This window comes from Eulemur rufifrons, chromosome 2, assembly GCF_041146395.1.
Source record: "Eulemur rufifrons isolate Redbay chromosome 2, OSU_ERuf_1, whole genome shotgun sequence".
Classification (NCBI taxonomy): Eukaryota; Metazoa; Chordata; class Mammalia; order Primates; family Lemuridae; genus Eulemur; species Eulemur rufifrons.
This window is the reverse complement of record NC_090984.1, coordinates 9207535-9220196: the sequence shown is the minus strand read 5'-3', so window position 1 is coordinate 9220196 and position 12662 is coordinate 9207535. Positions and strand designations below refer to the sequence as shown.

Here is a 12662-nt window from a genome sequence, read left to right as displayed (position 1 = left end):
CTGGGCTCCTGTTGCACTCCCAGGGCGGGCAATAAACAGCTGACACTTATAAAGTGCCTACTGTGTACCAGGCTTTATATTCTGTCATTGAATCCTCGCATGACCCTGTGAGGTTGGTACGTTTATCCTCCCCATTTTACAGATGAGGAAATTGAGGCACAGAAAAGTGAAGTGACTTGTCTTAAGGTCACAAAGCCACAAGTGGCAGAGCTGGGATTCGAACCCGGGCAGCCTTGCCCCAGAGTGCCTGCTCTCAACCACTCTACAGCCTTGAGACTGGGGGGGCCCTCGCAGGACATGATCACAGACCTGCCCCTATCCTGTTTGACTTTCATACTGCCACTTGGAGGAGGGCAGGGAAAATGCCAACAGACCCACTTTACAGATGGAAATACTGAGCTCTCCCAAACTGCAGTAGCTCCCCTCTCCTGACTGGCTAAGCCTCTCTGAACCTCAGTTTCTTCTTCTGTAAAATGGGCACAGTGACAAGATCAACCTCTTAGGAGCATGGCAAGCATGTATTGAGCAAACCCATGTTAATCTCTTGCACAGAACTGACCCTGGAGGAACTGAGCTATTGCTATCATCTTAGGAAATAATCCACTCAGTGGTTCAGCTTTAAATTCCTTAGCACTTCTCTGATCCTGATCTTGCAGGCGCAGAAAGGGCCAATCCCTCAAGACTCTAGGCCTGCGCTGTCCAAGCCAGTAGCAGGTGGCCCTACGTGGCCGCTGGGCACTTGAAATGTGGCCGATCCAAACTGTGATGTGTTGTCAGCGTAAACCAAATGCCAGATTTTGAAAACAGTATGAGAAAAAGATTGTAAATCATCTTGTTAATAATCTTTAAAATATTAATTAAATGCTGGAAGTATAACATTTTGAGCTAATACGATATCATTATCAAACTTCATTTTGACTGTTTCTTTCATACTTTTTTTTTCAAGACAGTCTTGCTCTTTCACACAGGCTGGGTGTGGTGGGGCGATCACAGATCACAGCAACCTCGAACTCCTGGGCTCAAGCGATCCTCCTGCCTCAGCCTCCCAAGTAGCTGGGACTACGGTGCATGCCACCACACCCGGTGTCTTTCATACTTTTATTTTATTTTATTTATTTATTTATTTATTTTGAGACAGAGTCTCGGTCTGTTGCCTGGGCTAGAGTGAGTGCCATGGCTTCAGCCTAGCTCACAGCAACCTCAAACTCCTGGGCTCAAGCAATCCTCCTGCCTCAGCCTCCCGAGTAGCTGGGACTACAGGCATGCGCCACCATGCCCGGCTAATTTTTTCTATATATATTTTAGTTGGCCAGATAATTTCTTTCTATTTTTAGTAGAGACGGGGTCTCGCTCTTGCTCAGGCTGGTCTCGAACTCCTGACCTTGAGTGATCCACCCGCCTCGGCCTCCCAGAGTGCTAGGATTACAGGCGTGAGCCACCACGCCCGGCCCTCTTTCATACTTTTAAATTCCTTCTTTCCTTCCTCCCTCCTTCCCTCCCTTCCGCTACTATTAATAGAAAATTTAAAATTACACATATGGCCTGTGTTACATTTCTTTTGGACAGTGACAATCCTGGTCCTAAAGCGTCACCTGATCCACCAATTTCCATCAGAAGAAGCCACTGCGCCTCAAATATGGCGGCTCACCGGACACCATTCCCAAGGGAACAGAGGATCCAGGAAATACCGCCGCCCTATGAGCATGTGCGTGCCAGGCACTGGATATGTATCATCCCCTCGAATCCTCCCACAGCCCTGTGAGGTAGGATCTTCGTCTATACCCATTTTCCAGGGGAGAGAGATGGGGGTCACTGCCCAGGGTCACTCCGCAGAGCCTCAGGGGACAGAGCCCAGGAGGCCCAGCTCGAGGGATGCTGGGTCCCCCGTCCAGGGATGTGCTGGGGTGGAGGGTCTCACCTTGGACGACGGTGTGGTTGAGGGGGGGTGGGCAGGCTGGGGGGATGTCCACCGTGGTGTGGTCGGGTTTCCTGGCAGTCTTAGCTGAGTTGGTCTGGGTGCTGCTGGGGTTGGTGACGATAAGGCTGTTTTCGGGGGTCTTGGGGGGGCCAGGGTTGGATGGGTTCCCCGGGTTGTTGGGTGTCCGGCGGCTGGCAGCGGCGCTCTGGGGGTTGGTGGCTGTGGTGGGGAGGGCCGGCATGGGGCCGGGGTCCGTGCTGTTCCCCATCTTGGCCGGGCTCTGGGGCAGGCCCGCGTGGCCGAGGCTGTCGTGGGGACTGGCTGACTCCGCGGTGGCCAACTTGTTGTTCTTCATGTTGTCAATGTCCTCGGCCAGGGGCCGGTCTTGGCGGCCCAGGTCCTGTTGAATCGGCCGGGTGGTTGACAGGTTGGGGCCCGACACGGGGACCCCAGAGCCCTGGTTCTCTCTGCGGAAGGCGAGCCAAGGGAAAAAGAGCCCACAACTGAGTTAGGGAAACGGAAACACTTCTGGATCCTGCCTAAGATTCTACCATGCAAGGGTACAGTCTGATCACAGAGAAGGCGGGTCCCAAAGCCCTCCAGCACCTGGCTCGGACAGGGGCTCGTTTGATTCTTGCACAGGTATCAAGACCTTTCCTGGCTCATTCATAGGTTTCTGTAAATCCTCATCATTTCTGTTTTCTTTTTTTATTTTTTTGAGACACAGTCTCTCTCTGTCGCCCAGGCTGGAGTGCAGTGGTGCAATCATAGTTCACTGCAACCTCGAACTCCTGGGCTCACGTCATCCTCCTGCCTCAGCCTCCCAAGTAGCTGGGACCACTGACGAGTGCCACCACGCCTGGCTAATTTTTCTATTTTTTGTAGAGACGGGGTCTCACTCTTGCTCAGGCTGGTCTCAAACTCCTGAGCTCAAGCGATCCTCCCGCCTCGGCATCCCAGAGTGCTAGGATTATAGGTGCCTGGCCCCTAATCATCTTGTATCTGTCAAGACCCCAAGGGCTTTACCAACGCATAGGTGACATGAACCCCATGTGGGTGTAACTTCCCACTCCCCCCAGGTTCTGGTCTGCCTGGAGGAATGTTTCCTGGGGGAAGAGGCCACTCCCTCAGGGACAAAAGGGGAAGACAAAGCAGAAGGGAAAAGAAATTTCTACTAGACCTGCTCCTCCAACTCCCACCCCAACTCAGAGCTTCCTGATTCTGCCCTACCTGTCTCCCACTAACTCCCCGGCAGGACTGGGGCACATGACGTTTCCAGGTGTTCACGTGCTTTCAGAGAAAGCAGATGCAGGAGCACCATCTCTTTCAGGGGGGAGGAACTGCCTCATGGCTTTAAATGCCTGTAATATGTATGTTTCTTCCCACCACCCTAGTTCAGGGAGGCAGGCCGTATACACACAGAACCATAATAAGAAATAACAATAGCAATAATAACAGAAAACACCTCAGTAACACCAAGTCCCGGGGGCTGTTCGAAGCACTTGACTTGTAATAATTTCTTAATCCTCAGCCCTAAGAGGAACAATTACTAGCACCAATTTGTACACAAGGAAATTGAAGCCCAGAGAGGTTAAGTCGCTTGCCTAAGGCTACAGAGTTGGTAAGTGACCAAGACAATTTGTCACTGGGACACAAGTGTGGAGGATGAACAAAAGGGAGTTTGGGCACTTCAGATACTCAAGGGAGACCTCTTGCCAGGGGTGACAACGGAAGGAGAGAGCAGAATGACAGGAGGGAGTTGGGTATGGGAAGATCAGGGGAGAAACAATCCAAGCAGGGGAAATAGCACGTGCAAATGCCCTGAGGCAGAGACGAACTTGTGGAATTTCGGGAGCAGCTGGGAGGCTGGCGTGGCTGGAAGAGGAGAGTTGGGGAGGTGAAGTGAGGAGGAGTTTGGTGCCTTGATTACTCAAATAATTAACACCACACAGCCAGAGATGACAAGTAGAGAGTCTGAGTGCTCAGAGCATTTGGAAGAGGTAAGAAAGATGTTAAAAAACAAAACAAAACAACAAAAAAAACAAAAACAAAAAACCCAGAACGTTAAGGGGCTGGGCGAGGTGGCTCACGCCTGTAATCCCAGGACTTTGGGAAGCCGAGGCAGGAGGATCACTTGAGCCCAGGAGTTTGAGACCAGCCTGGGCAACAAAGCTATATCCTGTCTCTATAGAAAATAAAAAAATAAAAAAATTAGCCAGGCCTGGTGGTGCACACGTGTAGTCCCAGCTACTCAGGAGGCTGAGGCAGGAGGATCACTTAAGCCCAGGAGTTCAAGGCTGCCGTGAGCTATGATGATGCCACTGCATTTTAGCCTGGGTGACAGAGCGAGACCCTGTCTCAAAAAAAAAAAAAAGAGTCCTTGCTGAACTTTTCCACCTCAATGCCCACTGGGACGTCAGCTCCAAGAGGCGAGGGGTTTATTTTTGTCTCTTTTGCTCACATCCAAGCTTTCAGTGCCAAGTACAGGGCCTGACACATGGCAAATGTTTGGTTACATTGTCAAACAATAACCGGACACCACCATTTTTTAGATGGGGGACACTGTGGCCCCAGGAGAAGTCTCACAGGCCTGGTCCTCCCCACAGCCCCTCCCTCCCCAAACCATGGACACCCCCGGACGGACAGCGACTCACTCAGGAGTCATGACCCTGCGGACAGTGACTGGGTCTGTAGCCCATCTGGTGCCTTCCGCACGACAGACCCCTGGACAGCACAGGCCTGGCTCCCCAGGCCAATTCGGAACCCACATGTCTACTTAAAAATAAAAAAACAGGAGGCTGGCTTTTCCCGGAGGGCCTCCCGCTGGCTAAACCACCAGCCCCATCTCCCTCATTTTATTTTTGCATTTTAACTTGCAAAAGTCCACGGTGTTTTTAGTAAGCGGAAGAAAGATGAGCTAATTTATTTTCAGCCTGAAGTAGGTAAGTGGGATGCTTCTATTAATACTTTCCGGAAAGAGAAACCGAGGCAGTTCTGTTGTTTCTCTGGGGCTGCGCAGGGAAAGCGGCAGATCCAAGCCAATTTCCCACTTCTTGGTCACATGAGAGGGTCACTGGGTTGACATTTTTGAAGACAGACTGACCTGGGTTTGAGTCTCAGCAATGCCACTTACTGGCTGTGTGACCTTGTATAGTTTGATTAACCTCTCTGAGCCTTAGTTCCCTCATTTTAAAAACAAATTTAAATTTTTTCTTTTTTTAAGAGATGGAGTCTTGTTCTATTGCCCAGGCTGGAGTGCAGTGGTGCAATCATAGCTCACTGCAGCCTCGAACTCCTGGGCTCAAGCGATCCTCCTGCCTCAGCCTCCTAAGTAGCTGGGACTATGCAGGTGTGCACCACCAAGCCCAGATAATTTTTAAATTTTTTGTAGAGATGGGGTCTTGCTGGGTTGTCCAGGCTGGTCTTGAACTCCTGGCTTCAAGTACTCTCCCGCCTCGGCTTCCTAAAATGCTGGGGTGATAGGCGTGAGCCACTGTGCCCAGCCATTTCCTCACTTTGAAATTGGGGTGACAGGGGTAGAACTTTCCTTTTATCCTGGAGACTAAAGTGATGTTCCCAGAGCTTATTTGCTACATGACCCCCGGTGAAGCTTCAGTTTTTATCCATAGCATGGGGTGGTAACCTCATTGAGTCACTGTGACAACTAACTGTGTTAATGAGCTGAGAGTCACAGAGGATTATTCCCAGGCCTTGAAACCCAATGGAATTGTCTTGCTGGGTTTCGTACTTGCTCAGAACAGGTGACCTCTTCACCCCATCCAATTTCTCCCTTTTGGGATAAGAATGTCTACCCTCTGCCTGTCCCACCATTGTATTTCGGAAACATGCAAAGATAACTTGTGTCATAGTTTCCAGGTCCACAGATAGAGGGGAAATTTGCCCCCAAATTCACACCTAGCATTTCACCCATGGCTGACAAATAGTTGATTTAGAAGCTGAAATTTGGGACTTTTGAGTTGATGTCATAAGGGGGTTAAGACTCTTGGGGCTGTTGGGAGAGGGTGAATATATTTTGCATGTGGGATAGATGCAGATTTGGGGGGTGAGAGGGCAGAACGTAGTAGGCTGAATGGTGGCCCCTCGAAGGATGTATCCACTCAGCACCTGTGACCGCGACCTACCTTGGAAAAAAAGGTCTTTGCAGATGTAATTAAGTTAACAATTTCAAGAGAAGATTCCTCCTGAGTCAGATTGGGCTCGAAATTCAATGACAAGAGAAGAGAAGGAAAGAAGAAACTATGCAAATGGAGGCAGAGATTGGCGTGATGTTGCTACAAGCCAAGGAATGCTAGGGATTGCTTAGCAAACTTAAGAAATGAATTCCATGATATGTATAGTGATACGTAATGGTGTGGATTAAATGACAAAAATTCTAAACCAGTATTTTCCGCAGCATCTTGCACGGTCCACAGAGAAATTTGCAATTCTAAACTGCTTGGGACGCATTTTGAGAAATTGTGCATCAGATGAAAATCCGGTTGGGAATATTTTCTCCCTGTGTGTGTGTGTGTGTGCGTGTGTGTGTGTGTCTTTAAGAGAGAGCGATCCCTACCCAAAACAGGCCCAGTTAAGTTACAATTTCAAGAAGAGCCTCAATCTTTTGGTCACCATCTAAAGAGCCTGTACTAAATAATACAGCAGTTGAGACCACAGGGAAACTCGCAGGGACATTTTGTTAGAGGGACACCATCGCGCACCCGTTTGGAAGGAAAGGGCACCTGCAAATTTTTGTTTTGCCTTGTTTTTGCTTCCTCAGCAAGTTTCTGTGGGCTCCGTTTGGTGGGGAGTTCTAACAAGCTCAGCCTGCCGAGGCCTGATATCCAACTCCAGGAGGTTTTGTTTCCAAAGTGTCTCCAAGGAAAATGCAAACGGGGAAGGCAACTTTGACGTTGGGCCTTTCCCCCTCTAACCCACTGGGGATCTGGCATCGTCTGTCTGGAATAGGCGGCTGGCTGCGTAACACCTGGTCCTGCACAGCAACCCTCTGGCGCTAATCGCTTTAGCATCCCCTCTGCTGAGGGCTGCCAATACCTCGTTAGGGCACATTCTGCCCCTGAGACCCAGAAGATGGTCTCAGATTATCTGGGGGTGATGGTAACAGCAGCCCCCACTCACTGCCCACTTCCTTGTGCCCCCACTGTCCTAAGGACCTCATGTATTGACTCATTTAATCCCCATAACCACCACCACTGGATGTGGGCATTATGATCATGCCCATTTTACAGAGGAGGAGACTGAGGTTCAGAGAGACAAAGTCATCTTGTCCAGCCTTATCCAGATGGGAAAGGACTGAGCTGGACTCTGGTCCTAGAGACTTTAAGAGGAAAATGGGGTGATGAAGAACTTGGGGTTGTATGTAGCGTGGGTGCCGAGGAGACTGCCAGGGGCCCATTGGAGGGGTACCATAAAAATCAGAGCGCTTAAGAATGAAGCTCTCCCTGCCCCCCACGCAGGATAAACTGTGAGGCTCAGAAGTCCAGCATCTCTCTTCCTGCTCCTTTTGGAGAGTGGGTTGTCATGGTGACAGATGCAGGAGGAGCTAGGATGCGGATAGCTGAGATATGAATTCTGGGACAGGGCGGGTCTTGCTGAATGGTCCCTTCACCCAGCCAGGTCTCGCAGGAGGCACTTCCTGGCTTGCAGGGAGTAGCAGAAGCTCTGAGCTTTACAGATTTTTATGGGGTGTCTGGGAAAGCTCCATCCTCACTTTGGTGACCCTGGGGTGCCACTGGGCTCAGCCGCCTGGTACAGGGATCTGGGGCCAGTGACCGTTGAATCAAATGAAATTGAATGTGCTTCCATCCACTTTTCACTGGGGCGAGGCAGTGAAAGCCAGGAAGAAAAAGCGATCAAAAAGGATAAAAAAAAAAGATATATATTATCAATACCCTGGAGAATGAAAAACACAGGGAGTGTCTGCAAAAAGACCTAAGGCATAACCAAAGGAGAGGAAAAATGCACAAGGCAGACCTCCGAGGGCCACCGACTTCCATCATAACAGAAAACAGAGATGTCTTTTGTTATTTCATATTCTTGAATAAAGTTTGATCTTTGCCATTCTTTTTTTTTTTTTTTTTTTTTTTTAGCAGATGAATGGCTCATCTTGGATCTTTATTTTCTCTTAAAGTGCCTCAATCTTCATGTGGTTTTATTTCTAGCAAGCATTGGAGGCTTTTTATCAGCCAAATGAATAACGCCTCTTCCGGCCAGGGTGCCCAATGTGTCTATTAATATGAAAGTTAGCAGTGGCCCGACACGGCTAACGGTCTGGGGGTGAAAGTGGGAAGGGATTTTCTTCCTCTGGCGACAAGGGGGTGTGGGGGCCATCTGTGGGATTTAAGAGAAAGCCGGGGCCTTATCATGCCACTGCTAGTAGCAGCCTTTAGGAAAATCCTCCCCTCTGCTCCTGGGCCTCAGTTTCCCCATCTGCAAAAGGAAGGAATTGAAGTGGACAGTCTTAAGGCTGTGGATCTAAATTTTTTTTTAATGTCGATTGATGAAAGTCTTATTAATAATGGTAATAGCTGACAGGTTTGTTTTTTTTTTTTTGAGGTAAGATCTTGCTTTGTTGCCCAGGCTGGAGTGCAGTGGCATGATCATAGCTCACTGCAGCCTTGAACTCCTGAGCTCAAACGATCCTCCTGCCTTAGCCTCCTGAATAGCTGGGACTACAGCCATGCATCACCACGCTCAGCTTTAAAAAATTTTTTGTAGAGATGGGTCTTGCTATGTGGCCCAGGCTGATCTTGAACTCCTGTAATCCCAGCACTTTGGGAGACTGAGGTAGGAATATTGCTTGAGGCCAGGAGTTCGAGATCAGCCTGGGCAACATAGCAAGACCTCATCTCTACAAAAAATACAAAAGGTAGTTGGGACTATCCATGTCTTGGAAACTGGCCTCCTTCCAGTCCACCTCAGGGCCTTTGCACATGCTATTCTTAGACTGAAACACTGTCTTCCCTTCTCAGGTTGCTTTTCTTAAAACCTGACCTGAGACCCTAGGCTGGGAGCAGTTTCTTGGTCTTATTTCTTAGAATACCCCAGATCACTTCACCTGTGGTTAACTGATCAAATCCACGTCATGGGCTTAGAATATAGTAGTCACTTAGTAAAAACTGAATGAATGAATGAGCCCATAGGAGAAGGACCTAGAAGAAAAATGACCTAAAACAATGGTTTTCAGGGGGAGTGATGTGGAGATATGCAGAGACCTGACGATTTGATGATCTAGGGGCACTATGGGCATTCAGAGAGTCTGGCTGTGTTGCCCAGGCTGCAGTGCAGTGGCGTCATCGTTCCTCACAGGAACCTCAAACTCCTGGGCTCAAGGGATCCCCCTGCCTTGGCCTCCTGGGTAGCTGGGACTACAGGCACAAACCACTACGCCCAGCTATTTTTTTTCTATGTTTTTTAGTTGCCCGGCTAACTGTTTTCTATTGTTAGTAGAGACGGGTCCCGCTCTTGCTCAGGCTGGTCTCGAACTCCTGACCTCGATCGATCCTCCCGCCTCCAGCTCCCAGAGTGCTGGGATTACAGGCGTGAGCCCCCGCGCCGGCCCTTGCTGTTGTTGTTATCATTATTATTACTGTCCTCGTCCGGATTCAAGTCGCTTCCACTTACTTTCTCCTGCGGTGCCTGCGCTCCTTGTCCTCCCTCCGCGCGTCCGCGTCGTAAGCGCCGTGCCGGTGGCGCCGCCTGCGCTCGCCGCCGTCGGGGCCCTCGGCCTCGCCCTCGCCGCCCCGGGCCGGCCGGCTGCCCTCGCGGTGCCGGGCCCTGCGCTCGGCCCTGTCCTCCGGCCCGTCCTCCCCGGGCCTGCGGTGGGCGCGATGCCGGCGGGGCTCTCCGTCGGCGCCGGCGCGCGGGGAGCCGCCGCGGCTCTCCCTGCCGGCGCCCTGGCGGTGCCCGTGCCGCCGGTGCGGGTCCCCGGCCTTGGCCCGCTCGGCCTCGCCCTCCCAGAAGCCCGGCTGCTCGGGGCCGCCCTCGCGGGCGAGCGGGTCCGACTCGCGGCCGTAGGGCCCCTCGCGGCCCAGCTCCTGGCTGCCCGCCCAGGGCCTCCGCGCGTCGGGGCCCGCGCAGCCGCTGGCGTCCCGCGCGCGCTCGTGGTAGCGCGCCTGCTTCCTGAGGAAGTCCTCGGCGCGCTGCTGGCCGAGCCGCTGGTCCGCCGCGGGCTCGGCCACGCGGCTCTTGTTGGTGTTGTTGTTGCGGTTCTCCTGCGGGTCCACCACCAGCGGCCGGTCCAGGTGCGTCTTCATGTCCGGCCGCAGGTGCCGCGCGTAGGAGGCCTTCCAGCGCTCGTCGGGGTCCATCTCGTTGTACAGGGCCTCCCGGCTGGCCAGCAGGTTCTGCTTCCGCATCTCGCTGGTCCGCTGCTCCCACACGGACTTGGCCGGCTTCTGGTTTTTCTGTAGCTCCTTCCTGCCGGGGGAGGACAGCAACGTTGGCACTGTGGCCTGCATGGACCACGCGGGCCAATGGGCATCTCTGGGGGACTCCTGCCCTCCACAGTCTACTCCCTCCACAGCATCCGAGTCAGGTGCCACCCCACCTCTGCTCAAGGACCCTCCATGGCTCCCACTTGCCTAGGAGCAAAAACCCAAGTTCTCCCCGTGGCCCACAAGGCCCTGAATAATCTTCCTGCCACCTCCTTCCCTTCATCTCCCCCTGCTCTCCCTGCCTCTACTCTATTTTAGCCACACTGAACTCCTTCATCTTCCCTAAACATACCATCAAATTCCTGCCTCAGTGCCTTTGCATATACTGTTCCCTCTGCCTAGAATGCTCTTCTTCCAAACCTCCCCTCCCCACCGTGGTTCCTCTTTCACCTCCTCAGGCTGGGTAACCTTCTAGGTGATGCCTTTCCTAATAACTTTATTTAAAATCACAACTCTGGGCGGGGTGTGTGGTGGCTCATGCTTGTAACCCTAGCAGGAGGATCCCTTCAGGACAGGAGTTTGAGACCAGCCTGAGCAAGAGCGCCACCCCAATCTCTACTAAAAATAGAAAAATTAGCAGGGCATTGTGGTAGGTGCCTGTAGTCCCAGCTACTCGGGAGGCTGAGGCAGGAGGATCCCTTGAGCCCAGGAGTTTGAGGTTACCGTGGGCTATGATGACGCTACTGCATTCTACCCAGGGGTGACAGAGCGATACTGTCTCTACAAAAATAAAAAAATAAAGTAAAAATAAAATCATGACTCTCTCCACTTCCAGCATTCCCTACACCCTTTCCCTGCTTTCTTTTTTTCTGTAGTTCTATCCCCTAACACAATATATAATTTCCTTATTGATCTTGTTTATTGTCTCTCTCCCTGACTAGAATAGCTACACAAAGGTGGGATTCCACTCCCCCCATTAATGCTGTATCCCCAGCAATTAGAACAGCGCTGGGCACATAATAGGTGCTAATTAAATGCTCATTGCGGGAAAGTGAGCGGGAGCACAGAAGTATCTCTTCCTAAAGCCCAGCCCTGTTGGGGCCCACCCCCCTCCCTGCCCACACCTGTAACTTGGAGAGTATGGAGGCTGAGGAGCTGGGGCAGCACCCCAGGGGTGGGGACACTTACACAGCTATGGACATGTTGGCCGCAGACAGAGGACTCACTTCTGCCACCTCCTTGGCTTTCTGTAGGGCGAGTTTCTGGTTGGCTGCCTCCTCTTCTTCTTGTTCATCCTAACGGGCACAAGGGACCTCTGTTCACAAAACACGAATTAGGCCTTGGGGCCTCACGTCTGACCCTGTTGCTGGGCAGGGGCAAAATCTGATATATTTCAAAGCAGATTTGGCCCGAGTGTTGGCCAATCAGAACCGAGGCCCCGGGCCATACTGGGCACCTGATATTGGTGAAGTACGTTGCTACCCCCTCTATGTACAGGCTTGATGCCCGGCCCATTGCTGACCCCATTTTAACACACAGCCGGAAGGAAGCAAAAAGGAAAGGAGTCCCTTCCCGTCCCATGATGATGATTTTCCTGCACCCTGTCTCAATGGACTGAAACGCAACATGAGGATTTTCTTCTCACTACGATTTCTGAGCCATTTGAACTCTCTGAACCGATTTTCACATACGTCGACTGGCCTCGAATACAGGAAAGCCTGGCGTCCCGTGGCCCACACTGTGCACTGCCAACAGGCCCCAGTAGGCTGATCAGGAAAGGAACTGATGTTCCCAGCCCCCACGACAGGAAGGCAGCGGGAGGGGCAGCAGGACATTTGGGCCACAGCCACTGCCCAGGGCGCTGCGCTGGGGGTTAGGTTCAGAGACGGGGAGGACAGGGGCAGATGCTTTAAAAATACACACAGAAAAAGACGTTTTGGGACTTTAGATCCTTCTTCTCACTTCATGTAGGGCCTCATTCGTAAAACAGAAAAGCCAACAAAGAAAAAGCAAAAACGAGAAAGAAATGGCCAGAAACGAACCCACCCATAAGAAAAGTCATGCGGTTGTAGCAGGGCAGCTCTGTCCCTCTGCTCGGATTCTCTGGGGCGAGAGGCAACCTTACCGCCTCAGAAATGGTCAGACCAGGACACTGTTGGTGACAACAAGGAGGGGGACCCGGCTGGCCACCCTGCTCTCACAGGGCTTTCCCTCCCTCCTGGCACCACACCCAGCGTCTCTCAGAGCGAAGTTCCTAAACCAACTGCCTCAGAACCACTGAAAATGCAGATTCCCAGGCCCCTAAAGCCCCCCCCACAGAACCAGGGCCGGGCCTTGGAATCTGTATTTTC

At 51.8% G+C, this 12662-nt stretch overlaps 1 protein-coding gene across 3 annotated transcripts in view; it reads right to left on the bottom strand.

Annotated features, from left to right (window-relative positions):
• The window catches only part of CACNA1A (calcium voltage-gated channel subunit alpha1 A), a 224630-nt gene that overhangs the window by 62136 nt on the left and 149832 nt on the right, over positions 1–12662 (bottom strand). For all 3 annotated transcript variants that reach the window (XM_069495015.1, XM_069494999.1, XM_069495009.1), the window contains 3 exons: positions 11500–11606; positions 9560–10354; positions 1919–2385 (listed from right to left, as the gene is read on the bottom strand). In XM_069495015.1, the coding sequence (XP_069351116.1) occupies positions 1919–2385; positions 9560–10354; positions 11500–11606 (1369 nt within the window). The remainder of the gene's footprint in view (positions 1–1918; positions 2386–9559; positions 10355–11499; positions 11607–12662) is intronic.